We start from the raw sequence: 13,583 nt of genomic DNA, 5'->3' as shown, positions 1-13,583 counted from the left end.
TATAAATAATACGATACTTTCACTAAATATAAATAATACGATACTTTCACTAAATATAAATAATACGATACTTTCACTAAATATAAATAATACGATACTTTCACTAAATATAAATAATACGATACTTTCACTAAATATAAATAATACGATACTTTCACTAAATATAAATAATACGATACTTTCACTAAATATAAATAATACGATACTTTCACTTAATATAAATAATACGATACTTTCACTAAATATATATAATACGATACTTTCACTAAATATAAATAATACGATACTTTCACTAAATATATATAATACGATACTTTCACTAAATATAAATAATACGATACTTTCACTAAATATATATAATACGATACTTTCACTAAATATAAATAATACGATACTTTCACTAAATATAAATAATACGATACTTTCACTAAATATATATAATACGATACTTTCACTAAATATAAATAATACGATACTTTCACTAAATATAAATTTATTTATTTTGTATTTATTTATTTATTAAATTTACCAATAATTCTAATACAATTTGAAATCAATTTACAAAATAAAGTAGAACCCCACATAAGCAAAAGCTTGTAGGTAGGGATCAACAATTGTTTTTATATTATATTATTATTATTATTATATTATAATATGATACTTTCACTAAATATAAATAATGTGATGCTTTTACTTAATTTATATAAATAAAACTTTTACTAAATATAAATAATGTGATGCTTTTACTTAATTTATATAAATAAAACTTTTACTAAATATATATAAATAATACTTTTACTAAATATATATAAATAATACTTTTACTAAATATATATAAATAATACTTTTACTAAATATGTATAAATAAACTTTTACTAAATTTATATAAATAATACATTACTGGTATAATTAAAATATTATTGGTATAATAAAAACATTATGAGTATAAATAAATACATTATTGGTAGAAATAAATACATTATTGGAATAAATAAATACGTTATTGATATAAATAAATTATTTTTGTACCTGAGCGGGTATAACTTACAATTATTAGTGAGAACAATTTATGACAACTTAAAGTTTATTTTTCTCGAAACTCTGAAAAAAGCTATTTGCAGAATTAAATTTGAACGATAATCTCAGAAAGTAAATTTTTTTATCCCTTGAGAAACGTTTGGGAAAAATAGTTTGAATTGTCCAATATTTTAGATTCGTTTTCCCATTGTGTTAAATTTGAAAAACCTCATTCGAAATATGACTTTATCGGATTGAATGTTTTTGGCTACAACGAATTTTCGTCACGCTCTCCGGAACCTTAGCTCGTTCCGTGATACAACTAAGAACTATATTGTAAAAACTTTAGGACAAAGATTGAAGAAAAACAAACGGGACTTTTCGTAACGCGAACGTCCGTTTTTCGAAACGCGTCAATTTCGGGTCGAGAGAAATGGGACGTTTTGGTGGGCGTTTACCTCTTAACCCCTAGCGTTGACCCTTGACCTTTTAGCCTAGATTGCGTGAACGGGGATTTGTCATAATCGTAAGTCGGAACTCCGCGATGGAATCTCTAATGTTGGCGGGCAAAAAATCCTCTCTGAGATGAGAATTCGGATTGTTTCGCTTTGTTATTAAATTGGAATCTTCGGAGTTTCGTGCTCTTTGATGAAGAGTTAATTTTTGTTTCATTTTTCACCTTTTGTCGAGTATAATTATCGGGCTTTAATATTATTAAATACGGGCGTTTCCTTCGGCTTAAGTTTTTTGGACCTGCTGAGAATAGACCCAACCCTCCCTCGCGTCATGGCGGCTTTACGGCGACTGTTTCGGATACGTTACGACAGACGGCGCTAGAAAATGGATGACTATTTATTTATTTCTGTTAGTTAAAGGGAATATAACCTCGGGTATTTGGCGTGGAAACCAACGTTTGCAGCTCTGGTCGCTCTTGCCTTTGGCTTTAGAAATGTTTGGTGCCACTGTACACGGAAATTTGAAAAATTTAAGTGGGCTTCCACGAAGATTGCTTTGCAGGTTATATTTCCTTTAAGTTTTGCAAGGTTTGGAATTCGCTGGGATGTCAAAAACCTATCGGTTCAATTTTACCAATTCCGCATTAATAATTGTATAAGTATAACAATAAGTATGACATATAGGCCAACTATTTACTGCATCTTCTTCGGTAACGTCAAAAAATCTTGAAGTACCGCCATCCTGTGGCCATTTGGGGAACTATACTTCCCAGTATGAAATCACTTTCGCTCGCTTGTTTCAAATTGTAAATGTTGAGAAATTAAAAATTACGCCCACTTTGGCAAAATAATGACGTAATTTTGGAATAGGAACATAGAATTGTTCATTTAAAATTCTTGCTACGTTTTTAGAGGTAATATTTAGCAAATTTGTACACATCCATTTACGAGTCTTAGCAGATTGTTTGAACTGGAATGTGGGTGATCAATATTAAAATGAAACCCACAAAGACTAGTAAATTTCCGGATGATAAATTTGATTATCCATTTACAAATTTGTCAGTGTCCGATGAAAGATGGTTGTAAGAAATGATGTACATTGGACAAAGCTGCAAGTGTCATACCAAAAACCTAAAACAGTGGCGTAGCAACGGTCTCCGCCCCCCCCCGCGAAACCATTTTGGGGGCCCCCTACAATCAGTGGCGTTTATAAGGGGCGAGTGGAGATACCCTCCATTATGCGTTCTTCGACGTATACTAATGCTTAGAGTTCTTAAATTAAGGGGCCTATTAAAGTCGGGGGCCCCGCATTGCAGGGTCTGCGGAGGGCCTATATACGCCACTGCCCTAAAGACAATCAAATCAGCCGGTATCTGATTGAATTCCCAGAAACTAAACTATTTGAGGCGTGTTTCTATTCCCCCCTTTTCAAATAAAAATAAAAATCCCAGGACGGGACGAATTATTTATAAATGTTTTGCTTATGGAGAAATTTGAAATAAAATTACTTTCAAAAAAGAAAACCGAAATTTTTATTTTTTAAAATTTAGACCATTATATATTTCTAAAAAATGGTAAATTCGTTTTCAGTCCATCGTCTCAATTTTTTCATCTGTTTCTAAACGAGACTGCTCAACAAAGTCATTTTCTCTAAGTAAAACCAATACAATCTTAGTCATACTTAATGCCTATTACGTTACTTATGATTAAACACTCAATTATGATGGACGGTGTCTGTTTGCCAGCACGTACCACCGAAACATCGCGTGGTATTTTAGCCATGAAAAGCGCTTAAGGGTGCCTATGTCCGCTAACAAAACTTGGTAAATATTTGAAAAGATTTATCCCGAAATAACCTGGTCCGCAATTCGTGAGCGGTTAAATTTAACCTTTTCGTCCGGGCCGCGTAAAGGTATCAGCGGAGATTTTTATATATTTCCAATTTTTCTCTCTCTTGCTTTCGATGTGGGTCATCATTGATTACAGCCACCCGGAAGGAGAAGAGAACTTTACAGGGGGAAAGCCGGGCTGCTCCGCGAAACAGGGTGGGGTCTGCACCGGGGCCCGCTGATTATCGCCACCTTCGAAACTCGCCCACTTTGTAGCAATGCCCCGATCAAAAGAGCACGCGCTTATTCTCGGACAGCACTGACAAGTTATCTTGACGACCGTTTACCTTATCACTCATCTTTTCTCGATCCGTTACTGTCATCTTGACCATCGCGAAACTTTTTTCTATAAATACCTCACCTGAAGTATATTATATATTTTACCATAAGTAACGTAATAACAATAAGTATGTCAATTAGGAAACATTATCACCTAACTTCTTTTCAGAGGTGGGGTGACGGAGTGGTTAGCACTTTCGCCTCGCAGTAAGAGGAGCCCGGTTCGATCCCAGGTTGTGGCACTGGGTGGAAATTCGGAACAACTCCTTCCGCGTTGAGTTTGTACGTTCTCCCCCCATTATTGAAAGGTGTTGTACACCGAGTTGTTTGGTTTTCCTTTCCATAAATAATTTTTGAGGTGAACGGTAATAGTTAATGAAGGAGCTGTTGGCTCGCGTAGCATGAAGCTCTTGCCACCATCCACCTACGCATTGTAACCCGGCCACCGGAATTAATGGCTTTAAGGTGGGGCCTTGGGTATTAGCCTAGTTGATTATTTAGCTATTGCGCAGTCATGGTTTATTTCTCAGCCTAAATATTACCAAGGCTAAATACTACTTCCAAGGACTATAACACGCTACTCAATTTGATTGTAAGTCCAAGTAGAACTTGGCCAGAATCGCAGTAAGGGAAAAATGTTGGGTCAGGAAGTTTGCCCTAAAACCATAGGAAGTGTCATACTTACTTTTATTATGCTACTTATGGTCTTACCGGATTAATATAAAAATTAAGTATGTACCCTTGAAAGATCAAAGTTAACAATACACATATATGGGAAAAGAGATATTTTCATTTGGGTTACGCCATTAGAGGTTTTAATCTTAAACACACCAGTTGACGCCATCAGTCTATAACTTAAAAATTTTAAATAGCGTAAATACTTGGAAACATTTATATATTTTCATGCTTCTTTTTGTGTCCAATATTCCATGAGTGGAATGTAGGGATATTTTTCCAATGAAATAGTTTTAGAAAATGAAATAGCTTTAGAAAATGAAATGGTTTTAGAAAATGAAATAGCTTTAGAAAATGAAATAGCCTTAGAAAATGAATTAGTTTTAGAAAATGAAATAGCCTTAGAAAATGAAATAGCCTTAGAAAATGAAATAGCTTTAGAAAATGAAATGGTTTTAGAAAATGAAATAGCTTTAGAAAATGAAATAGCCTTAGAAAATGAATTAGTTTTAGAAAATGAAATAGCCTTAGAAAATGAAATAGCTTTAGAAAATGAAATAGCTTTAGAAAATGAAATAGCCTTAGAAAATGAATTAGTTTTAGAAAATGAAATAGCCTTAGTAAATGAAATAGCCTTAGAAAATGAAATAGTTTTAGAAAATGAAATACCCTTAGAAAATGAAATACCCTTAGAAAATGAATTAGTTTTAGTAAATGAAATAGCCTTAGAAAATGAAATAGTTTTAGAAAATGAAATAGCCTTAGAAAATGAAATAGCTTTAGAAAACGAAATAGCTTCAATAGAAAATCACGATGATATTGAATTTCCACTATTTTCCTTAAGACAAATATTTAGAAAAATCAGCCTGAACCTGTGAATCAGTGGCGCTCCTAAAAATCAATTTAAAAATAAATAAATAATTCAATACTATTCTTACGTTGTGCAGGGAACCCTAAGAGCGTCACTGTTTTGAACTTACATGTTTCGCGTAAATAACATTAGCAGTATATTCAGATATTATATGCTTTTGGTTTCACCAACAGGATAAAGCCCAATTTTGTAATGCTTAACAAATTCAAGCACTAATTAACTATTTTTAAATTTAAAAATTACTTAATGAATTTTTAAATAAGTTGTAGTATTAAAATAAAAACTTTATTTTAAATAAAAACATTAAGCAGTTTATGAAATATAGGTGGGTGGTCCTATATCAGCATCAAATTTAGTGAACAAATTGCAATCGTGGAAATCGATTTAAGATAAAAGCCACTAAATTATTCCAATAAAACAGATCTTTCGCACTTCACTTATACCAAGAATGGATTATCTCGAACAGAGAATATGTGGGCCTCGCACTGTTCGCCTCGTGATACCCGCAATTAAGACCACGCCCCTTCGCCTTTCATCGTGCAATCTTTCCCCACTTTCTACCGCCAAGGGGGAAGAAACTCCGGTACGATCGCCAGCTCTGTCTTCGTGTAGGTGGAGAATATCTGCAATTGGATCATTAAAATAAAGCCTATAGCTGCGGTTATATATTCTCTGTCCACACGAATAAATTCTTGGCTAGACAGATATTTAAAAAAGTCTTATCTTGAGAGTTTTAAAAAGGCACTTTTAAAATGACATAAAAACCCGAAGAGACTGATAGAACTAAAAAGCTTAATTGACGTTTTGTAATTATCTGGCTATTCTTATCGCGAAAGTGTCCGAGGCTTCGACGTCACGTTGGACAGCTTTACGTAATCCAGACTAGGATAGAGACACTCTTCTAAAGCACTTAAAATCGATTCGAACGAAACTATTTCTACATTTTATCTAACTTTAGTTTTTATTAAATCGTAGAGATAATTTCTAGTCAATTTTCTGACAGACCAAAATTCACCTTTTTTTAGTGTGAAAGCAACGTGTCGGTTTTAAAATCTAGAGTTGGAAATACTATACTCAGTGGCACCTAGGATAAACAAACGCAGCTGCACCCCACACAAGGAGAACGCAACCCGTCAAAAGTCGAGCATTTTCTTGCGAACATTTTTCATTGGTTAGACGCTTTACCGCCTGCTGCCGTCGGAAGGGGAAAATTCGTAAATTGTCTTCCCCCCGCCCGTAAAACGTTCAGCATAAAGGCTCGTCCAATGAAATTTGTACACAACACCGCGTTATCGTGTTTAAAGGATAGCTGCGTTCTCCTTGTGTTTGCTGCTCCTAGGTGGCACACATATGTATCAATTCTTGGGATGCCAATGACTATATAACCAATACAACAAAAAGTGAAGTGGGAAAGATCTGTTTGGTTGGAATATATATATTATCTTAAATCGATTTCTACGATTGTAATTTGTTCCCTAAATTCGATGCTGAGATAGGACCACTCACCTATATTTTTTAAACTACTAAATGTTTTTATTTAAAATCACGTTTCTATAATAAAATTACAATAAATTAAAAAATTAATTAAGTAATTTTAAAATTTATAATTACTTAATCAGTGCTGAATTTGTTAAGCGCTACGAAATTGGGCATTATGCTGTTGGTGAAACCAAAAGCGTATAATATCTGAGAGAAAAGTATCCACCTCCACATATTGTTAATGTTATTTACACGAAACATGTAAGTTCACAAGTGTGACGCTCTTAGGATTTCCTGCACAACGTAAGAATTTTATTGAATTATTTATTTATTTTTAAATTAATTTAGGGTGCGCCACTGTTTCACAGGTTCTGGCTGCTTTTTCTAATTACTTGTCTACAAAAAATAGAGGAAATTCAATATCATCGTGATTTTCTAAAGCGATTTCATTGGTAAAATGTGATTTATTAATAAGTAAATATCGCTACATTCCACTCATGGAATATTTGACATAAAAAGAAGCATGGAAATATATTAATATTTCCAAGTTCTTACGCTATTTAAAATTTTGAAGTTATAGACTGATTTCGAAAATGCAAGTTAAAATGTCGTAGCACTTTTATTAAAAAAGTTATCAAAAACGACTTTTTCCGTTTCCCGCGTAAATTTCCACGTTTCGCGACAAACACCTTTTGATAATAATCGAAAATCATTTAAAAATAACAATGCAATTGGTTTCATCGCTCTACCCTTTACAAATTCGAGAAAAATGAAATGAAGTGCAAAAATTGCAACGGCCGAAGACTTTTCGAACAGAGTGTACAAACCAGAATGTTGAAATTCTGCGCACGCTGACCGAAAATCTATTTTATTTTCGTAAACATATCGTAACAATTAGAAAGAAAATTCCGAAAAATACTTCTACTTCCCTTATAATAGAACTATAATCTAATACATTATTACTTTACATTCAAACGTTTTTTTTTAATGTTTGACATTTAGAAGACTAATCGTACTATTATAAATGAGAAAAACAGGTGTTAATAGCGTGCAATAAAGTAATTGGTAATTTAGATTTCGGTATATGTAACATATTTCAGTGACCCTTTCCCCTTGTAACACTTAGTAACGATTGTACGAACCCTTTTTAGGGGCCGTTCACAAATGACGTCACTCAAAACTAAATTATCATTTATTTAAAATTACAGTCGCCATTTCAAATTGGTTTTATCATTTATAATACTTTTGATTAACCTTTTATAGGCAAAACAATCAACAAAAAAGCTTAATTTTGAAATTAATTTGAGAGATGCACCGATATGGGTAGACCCGATATATCGGCTATTCGTGTACGATAATATCGGCCGATAGTAACAAAGTTATGTATCATAACAGTAGTGTACATGATAAAATCATTGTAAAAGACGGTTTAGTACACTGTCATAACATTTTATTCTCATTTTTCATTAAGATAAGTTTGCAGGAGCATATCCGAATATGTTTCTTTTCATTTTACGTGATACATATTTTCACAAATCGAATATCGTGGTTTTTTATTTGTTTACACTCTTAACCACCTGTCTAAAAAAGGTATGATCTAACTTTTGAAGTTTGGCGTACCTGGCGCGGCCAATCAAATAAAATATTATCATTAGTTAGTTAATCGAGAATGTTCCTATTTTAAATGTTTTTCTGAAAATATTTTTCTAATACCGGTATCGGCAAATATCGGCCGATACCGGTATTAGAAAAATAGGCCGCAGGGACTTTAAATACTGTTCAATTTTACTTTTTTACGCTGGTTACCTCTATTTGTTTACAAAGTCCTTTTTGACCTATCACACGAACCCAAACCTTAATGTTCGCGTTTCCCCGCTGCTTGATTTTGCGCTTGTTGCAGGGGCTAGAAGCCCACTTTTTGAAGCTCTTTGACGCTCTTTTAACTCATCGTAGGAAAATGGGACCAAAACAGGCATACTACTCAACTCACCTGTACAACTCCTTAAAATATTTGCACAACCTTTTGAAACACCCTGTATTTGAAAATGGTGGTTTTCCGTTGTTGACTTTCTTTGTTTGCAGGTGGGTGGCATCGTGGTTTTTTCCGTCGGAGTATGGACACTGGCCGAGCGGACATTTATGGAGCGGCTACTCGGGAGTGACCTCTACGTCAGCGCCGCGTCCATCCTGATCGCCACAGGGGTCATCGTGACCGTCATCTCCTTCCTCGGCTGTTTCGGTGCTTTCAAAGAAATCAAATGCATGCTTTTAACGGTACGCGCGCGATTTCTCAATCTGTCACGTGCAGTAGTCCGACTCACCTTAAACCCTCTTTTCCTTTTGACAGTTTTTTATCATACTGTTGATGATATTTGTGATTATGATGGTCGGTGGCATCCTGGGATACGTTTTCAAGAACGAGGTAGGCTTTTTTTTTAAATATTGACTTTATGAAACATTGGCAAAAAGTTTCGTGTGGTAAAACTTGAGAAACAAATATAGGTGATTTCTTTACGCTTGTTCCGGCATTTCGGAGGAGGGCAAGAAGAGTAACGCTTATGAAATCATTTTACTCCGATTCCATGGTGGCGAATAGTTCGAATCGGAGTAAAAACGTTTTTCCTAAATGGTTGCCTGTGGCCTTCTTAGGCTTTTTAACCGATAATTTCTGGATAGCAGACACCAAAATCCGATTTACTCTCTCGACACCTCCTTTTCAGAAGGAGTAAAAAGAGTAGCCATAATACTCCGCAACAAGCGAATAGTTCTTGGGCTAGAGTAATTATCATCCCTGGAACAGATGAATAAATCGTTTAAGGTTAAAAAGAGTACACTTTTAGTCCGAGAACAGGCGAAAAGAAACCACCAAGTGTTTGCAAAACATTGTTGCCTAACACGGGTCACTAACCGAGTGGTTTCGTGTGAGTTTCTACAAGGCACTTTAACAAACACCGGGGCTGCTTTTCTAAGCCTAGGTTAAAACCATGTTCTAGTCTATAATCTTTTTACCATTTTCTACTCAGAGACTTAACATCACTATCACAATAATAATCCTAAATTAAGTTTAACAAATTAATCTTTTTATCTATTAAAAAAGTAAAAACGGTAAATTTTATAACCACGTGACTATTTTTAATGGTTTCTACCGTTTAATGGCGCTCAAATGTTTCCCGAAAGAAATTTTACCCAGTATACCTCGCAATTTAGGCTATCGCCTATTGAAGTGACTGTTAATTTATTTATTAACTTGATATCTTGTCACGTCGAAAGCGACATATAATATATGGATATGTGTTTTTTCTCCAACGCAGGTTGACGATCGCATGTACAACGAAATGGTCATGAGCGTCGTCTATTACAAGAACGACACCAAAGTGACCGACGCTTGGGACGCTGTACAGAGAAAGGTCGGTGGTCTTATCGAATACTAAAAGAACGGTCAATAACGTAATGACTCTTTCCGTTTTCCAGTTCGAATGTTGCGGCATGATCGTGCAGGGTAACCAAGAAGACGCGTACGTCATCTGGGTGCAGAAGTCGCCGGCCTTCATGCAGAAAGACGGATATCGAGTGCCCCGCTCCTGTTGCGAGAGTGCCGGCAGCGAAGACGCCATCAAGTCCTGCATGTCGGTGCCCAACCGGGTCATCGGGGTCTACAAAGACGTTAGTTTGCGATCGCGACACAATCCACGATTGGAATTTCATTCTTTTCTTTTTCTTTGTAGGGTTGTTACGAAAAGATGAAACTGTTCGTTAAAGATCACGCGATGATCATTGGTGGAGTGGGCATCGGAATCTCTTGCGTGCTCGTAAGATGACGTTTTCTCTTTTGTTCCATAGGCGTTATGAATTGCATAAGTGTATGATTATATGTCATATAAGTGTGTCAGTTCATCAGACATTTTTGGTGGACTTGAAACTAACGAGGAGACTACCCGAGGTGTAACACACCGATTTTGTTCAAACTCGGGGGTTAAGTTGGCCTTAATGAATCATGAAAATTCCCAAAAGGGAAAGTGTCAACGGGCATTGGTTTTGCCATGGCAACCGACAGTGGCGTAAGTAGGAACTCCGGGGCCCCCGCGAAAAACAACTCGGGGCCCTTTTAAATAGCACCGTTTTTAATCATAAACGTTTGGGGGCCCCTAGTTCTCGGGGGCCCCCTGCGGCGGCGCTATTTACGCCACTGGCAACCGAAAATGGTTTTGACAACACAAAATGGAAAATTCCTTACCGAAAAATTTCTAAGGGGCACCCTTAGAATTTTTCAAAATCCCACGTTTTTTTCGGTAAAGAATTTTCTATTTTGTGTAGTCAAAAACATTTTTATTTGCAAAACTAATGCCCGTTGAAACTTTTCCTTTTGGGAATTTTCATGATTCATTAAGGCCTACTTAACCCCCGAGTTTGAACAAAATCGGTGTGTTACACCTCGGGTAGTCTTCTTGTAAGTGATTAAGTGTCCTAGTGACCAGGAAGCTTGAAAAAGTTATATTATGTTTTTAGGCTGCTTATTTTTTATCGCTACGGGGTTTATCTTTTTTGGACACGACGTAAAATATACATCACTATGATCATAAGTGTATAAATCTCTCCCAAAAAGAAGTATCCATCTCGCAATCCTGTTAATCTTATTCGCTTGTTCCCGTTGAATTTTCAAAATACTCTTTAGAAGAAAATATAGTTAAGTGGTTAGAGCACGCGTACTAACTTTCTAAAACTATTAAAGAAAGTTTAAATTTAGTGCAATTTTTTGTAGTAATCAGCTAAGCTAATACCCAAGGAACCACTATAGGCCTCAGTCAACTAGCGACTTGTAAAGCCAATTACCAATGGCCGGGTTAGAATACTTATTAGAGTGGTGGTAAGCCCTTCATGCCATGTTAGCGGCGTCCATTGGAAAATGAGGTGACCAAGGTGGACACTTCTCACGCCAGAGATATATTATCCACTTCCACTATGAGCAATACATCAATTAACTGACACACTTACGGAATATAGTTATAAACTTATGGATTTATCATAAGAATGGATTCTTAAACAAATTTTCACTTCTTTGCAATCAGGTGTTGGGCATGATTCTCTCTTGCGCCTTGTTCCTACTAATCAGGTAGAGGCGAGTGACCTTTTGCGGAGAATAAAGGTCAACCATCAAATATGCCAGTCGAAAAAAACAGCAACAAATATCGAACGAACGGCGACACCAACTCGAATGTCAAAAATCAAACGAACTAAACAACATACAACCGCGGCATCGGAAGTAGCTTCTCCCTGTACATAGCAACGTTCCCCCCAAAGCTACTTCGAAGCCGACGATCTGCCCCCCCCCCTTCCTCGATATGAAGAAAAGGTGTCCAAAATATAAACTCAGGAGGGGGCGAATTATTTATAAAATTCTCGTTTATCGAAAAATTTCGAAACAAAATTCCTTCCAAAAAAGACAACCAACATTTTTGTATTTCAAATTTAGGCCATTTTTTAGTTCTAAAAATGGTAAATCCGTTTTCAGTCCATCGTGTATTATTGGTATCTCAAATTTATTTATCTATTTCAAAACGAGAACGCTGTCGCCGATAGCCGCTAGGCGGCGTCAGGTTAAACTGTAACTGAAAGTAGAATGACCAGGATATTGGTTTGAACGATTGAAAATAGTTTCAAATTTTCTGAGAAAATAACTGAAAAAACAAAAATAACATTGTATTTGAATTAATTTAAAATTGAAAATGCAGTTTTTTCACCAATCAGGGTGGCCCTGTTATGTCTAAGAACGCGTCGATGTGTCGGACAAAGTTTTTAACACTGTTTGTAGTTTTCGTAATGTCATTTGTAACACAATCAAACGTAAGTTAGCCATATAGGTATTTTCCATTCCTTAATTAAACCTTGTTCAAAGGATGTATCGTAAATTTGGTAACTTCCACGTGGGACATTGCGTTGACATTTAACCTCTTTAGTTGTCTTTTACTGATTGGTTGAAATCGTTGAATAGACGTTTTCAAAAGTGTGATCATTGCAGTCCATTTAACCTTTGTTCCTTGTGGCACACTTCCGAATGATTATGTTACGCGTGATAATATACACGCTTGGGTTTTGTGACTAATTGACGCTCATCTATTTTAACAAAAACTACTTGGTTAAAACGAAAAAACACAAGATGATTTTAAAACATTAGAAAGCAACTTTACTTTATTTTTGTTTGAGAAACATTGGGTGAGAAATTTGCCGATTAAGGAACTCTTTTATTAGGGCATCGAATGTTATAATTAATTTCCAAGCCAGTAATATATGAGACACCTCACCTTTTTGAATTCTTCAAGCATTTCTTCGTGAAAAGTGACGAGTGAGGTCACCAGTGGCGTCGCTAGGGTGTTTTAGGCGGCGCTTGAGCCACCTGTCAAATTTCTGAAGCGCCACCTAAAATTTCCTAGAAGCGCCACCTAAAATTCCCAATTTTTCCAATTCACTTGTCGAAAAGTTTCTTCGAACTTAAAAATGGGCATCAAAAATTTAATTTTTTATAGTCGGCCTCAATATTTCAACTTTAAAAACGTTTTTGGGAGCTCCCCACTCCCCCATATCACTCACTATAGGACGCCCCTGACCAGTGCTAATGGCTTAAGCGCCACCAGTTTTGAAATCCTGGTGACGCCACTGGAGGTCACCGTACTTTTGAAATAGAGTTTTTAGATTTGTGATAGGAAGGACCAAGTACAAACAAAGCAATGACTGCTTCGATGCCGAAAATGAGTGTAGGCTATAAAGAATGGTGGCTTTTAAAAATTCTTTTTTTAGTCAATGTAAAAAAAGCTCCCGAAATTGTGATTTGTATTTTTTGTCGTATTGCCTTTTTAATTTGTAAAACGGTGTTTTTTATTTATTTTTAATTAAATTTAATAAATTTTTTATTGTCGTACCAAA

General features: G+C 35.4%; 1 protein-coding gene across 3 annotated transcripts in view; it reads left to right on the top strand.

Moving 5' to 3' along the window:
• LOC149951697 (CD151 antigen-like) overlaps positions 1-13,583 on the top strand; it is a 53,788-nt gene extending 40,205 nt beyond the window's left edge. For all 3 annotated transcript variants that reach the window (XM_090168125.1, XM_090168122.1, XM_090168124.1), the window contains 6 exons: positions 8,748-8,939; positions 9,013-9,087; positions 9,977-10,072; positions 10,137-10,328; positions 10,391-10,474; positions 11,732-13,583. In XM_090168125.1, the coding sequence (XP_090024251.1) occupies positions 8,748-8,939; positions 9,013-9,087; positions 9,977-10,072; positions 10,137-10,328; positions 10,391-10,474; positions 11,732-11,779 (687 nt within the window). In that variant the 3' untranslated portion in view covers positions 11,780-13,583. The remainder of the gene's footprint in view (positions 1-8,747; positions 8,940-9,012; positions 9,088-9,976; positions 10,073-10,136; positions 10,329-10,390; positions 10,475-11,731) is intronic.

The sequence above is a fragment of the Leiobunum rupestre genome, chromosome 3 (genome assembly GCF_980474605.1).
Source record: "Leiobunum rupestre chromosome 3, qqLeiRupe1.1.hap1, whole genome shotgun sequence".
Taxonomy (NCBI): domain Eukaryota; kingdom Metazoa; phylum Arthropoda; class Arachnida; order Opiliones; family Sclerosomatidae; genus Leiobunum; species Leiobunum rupestre.
This window is presented reverse-complemented; position numbering and strand designations above follow the sequence as displayed.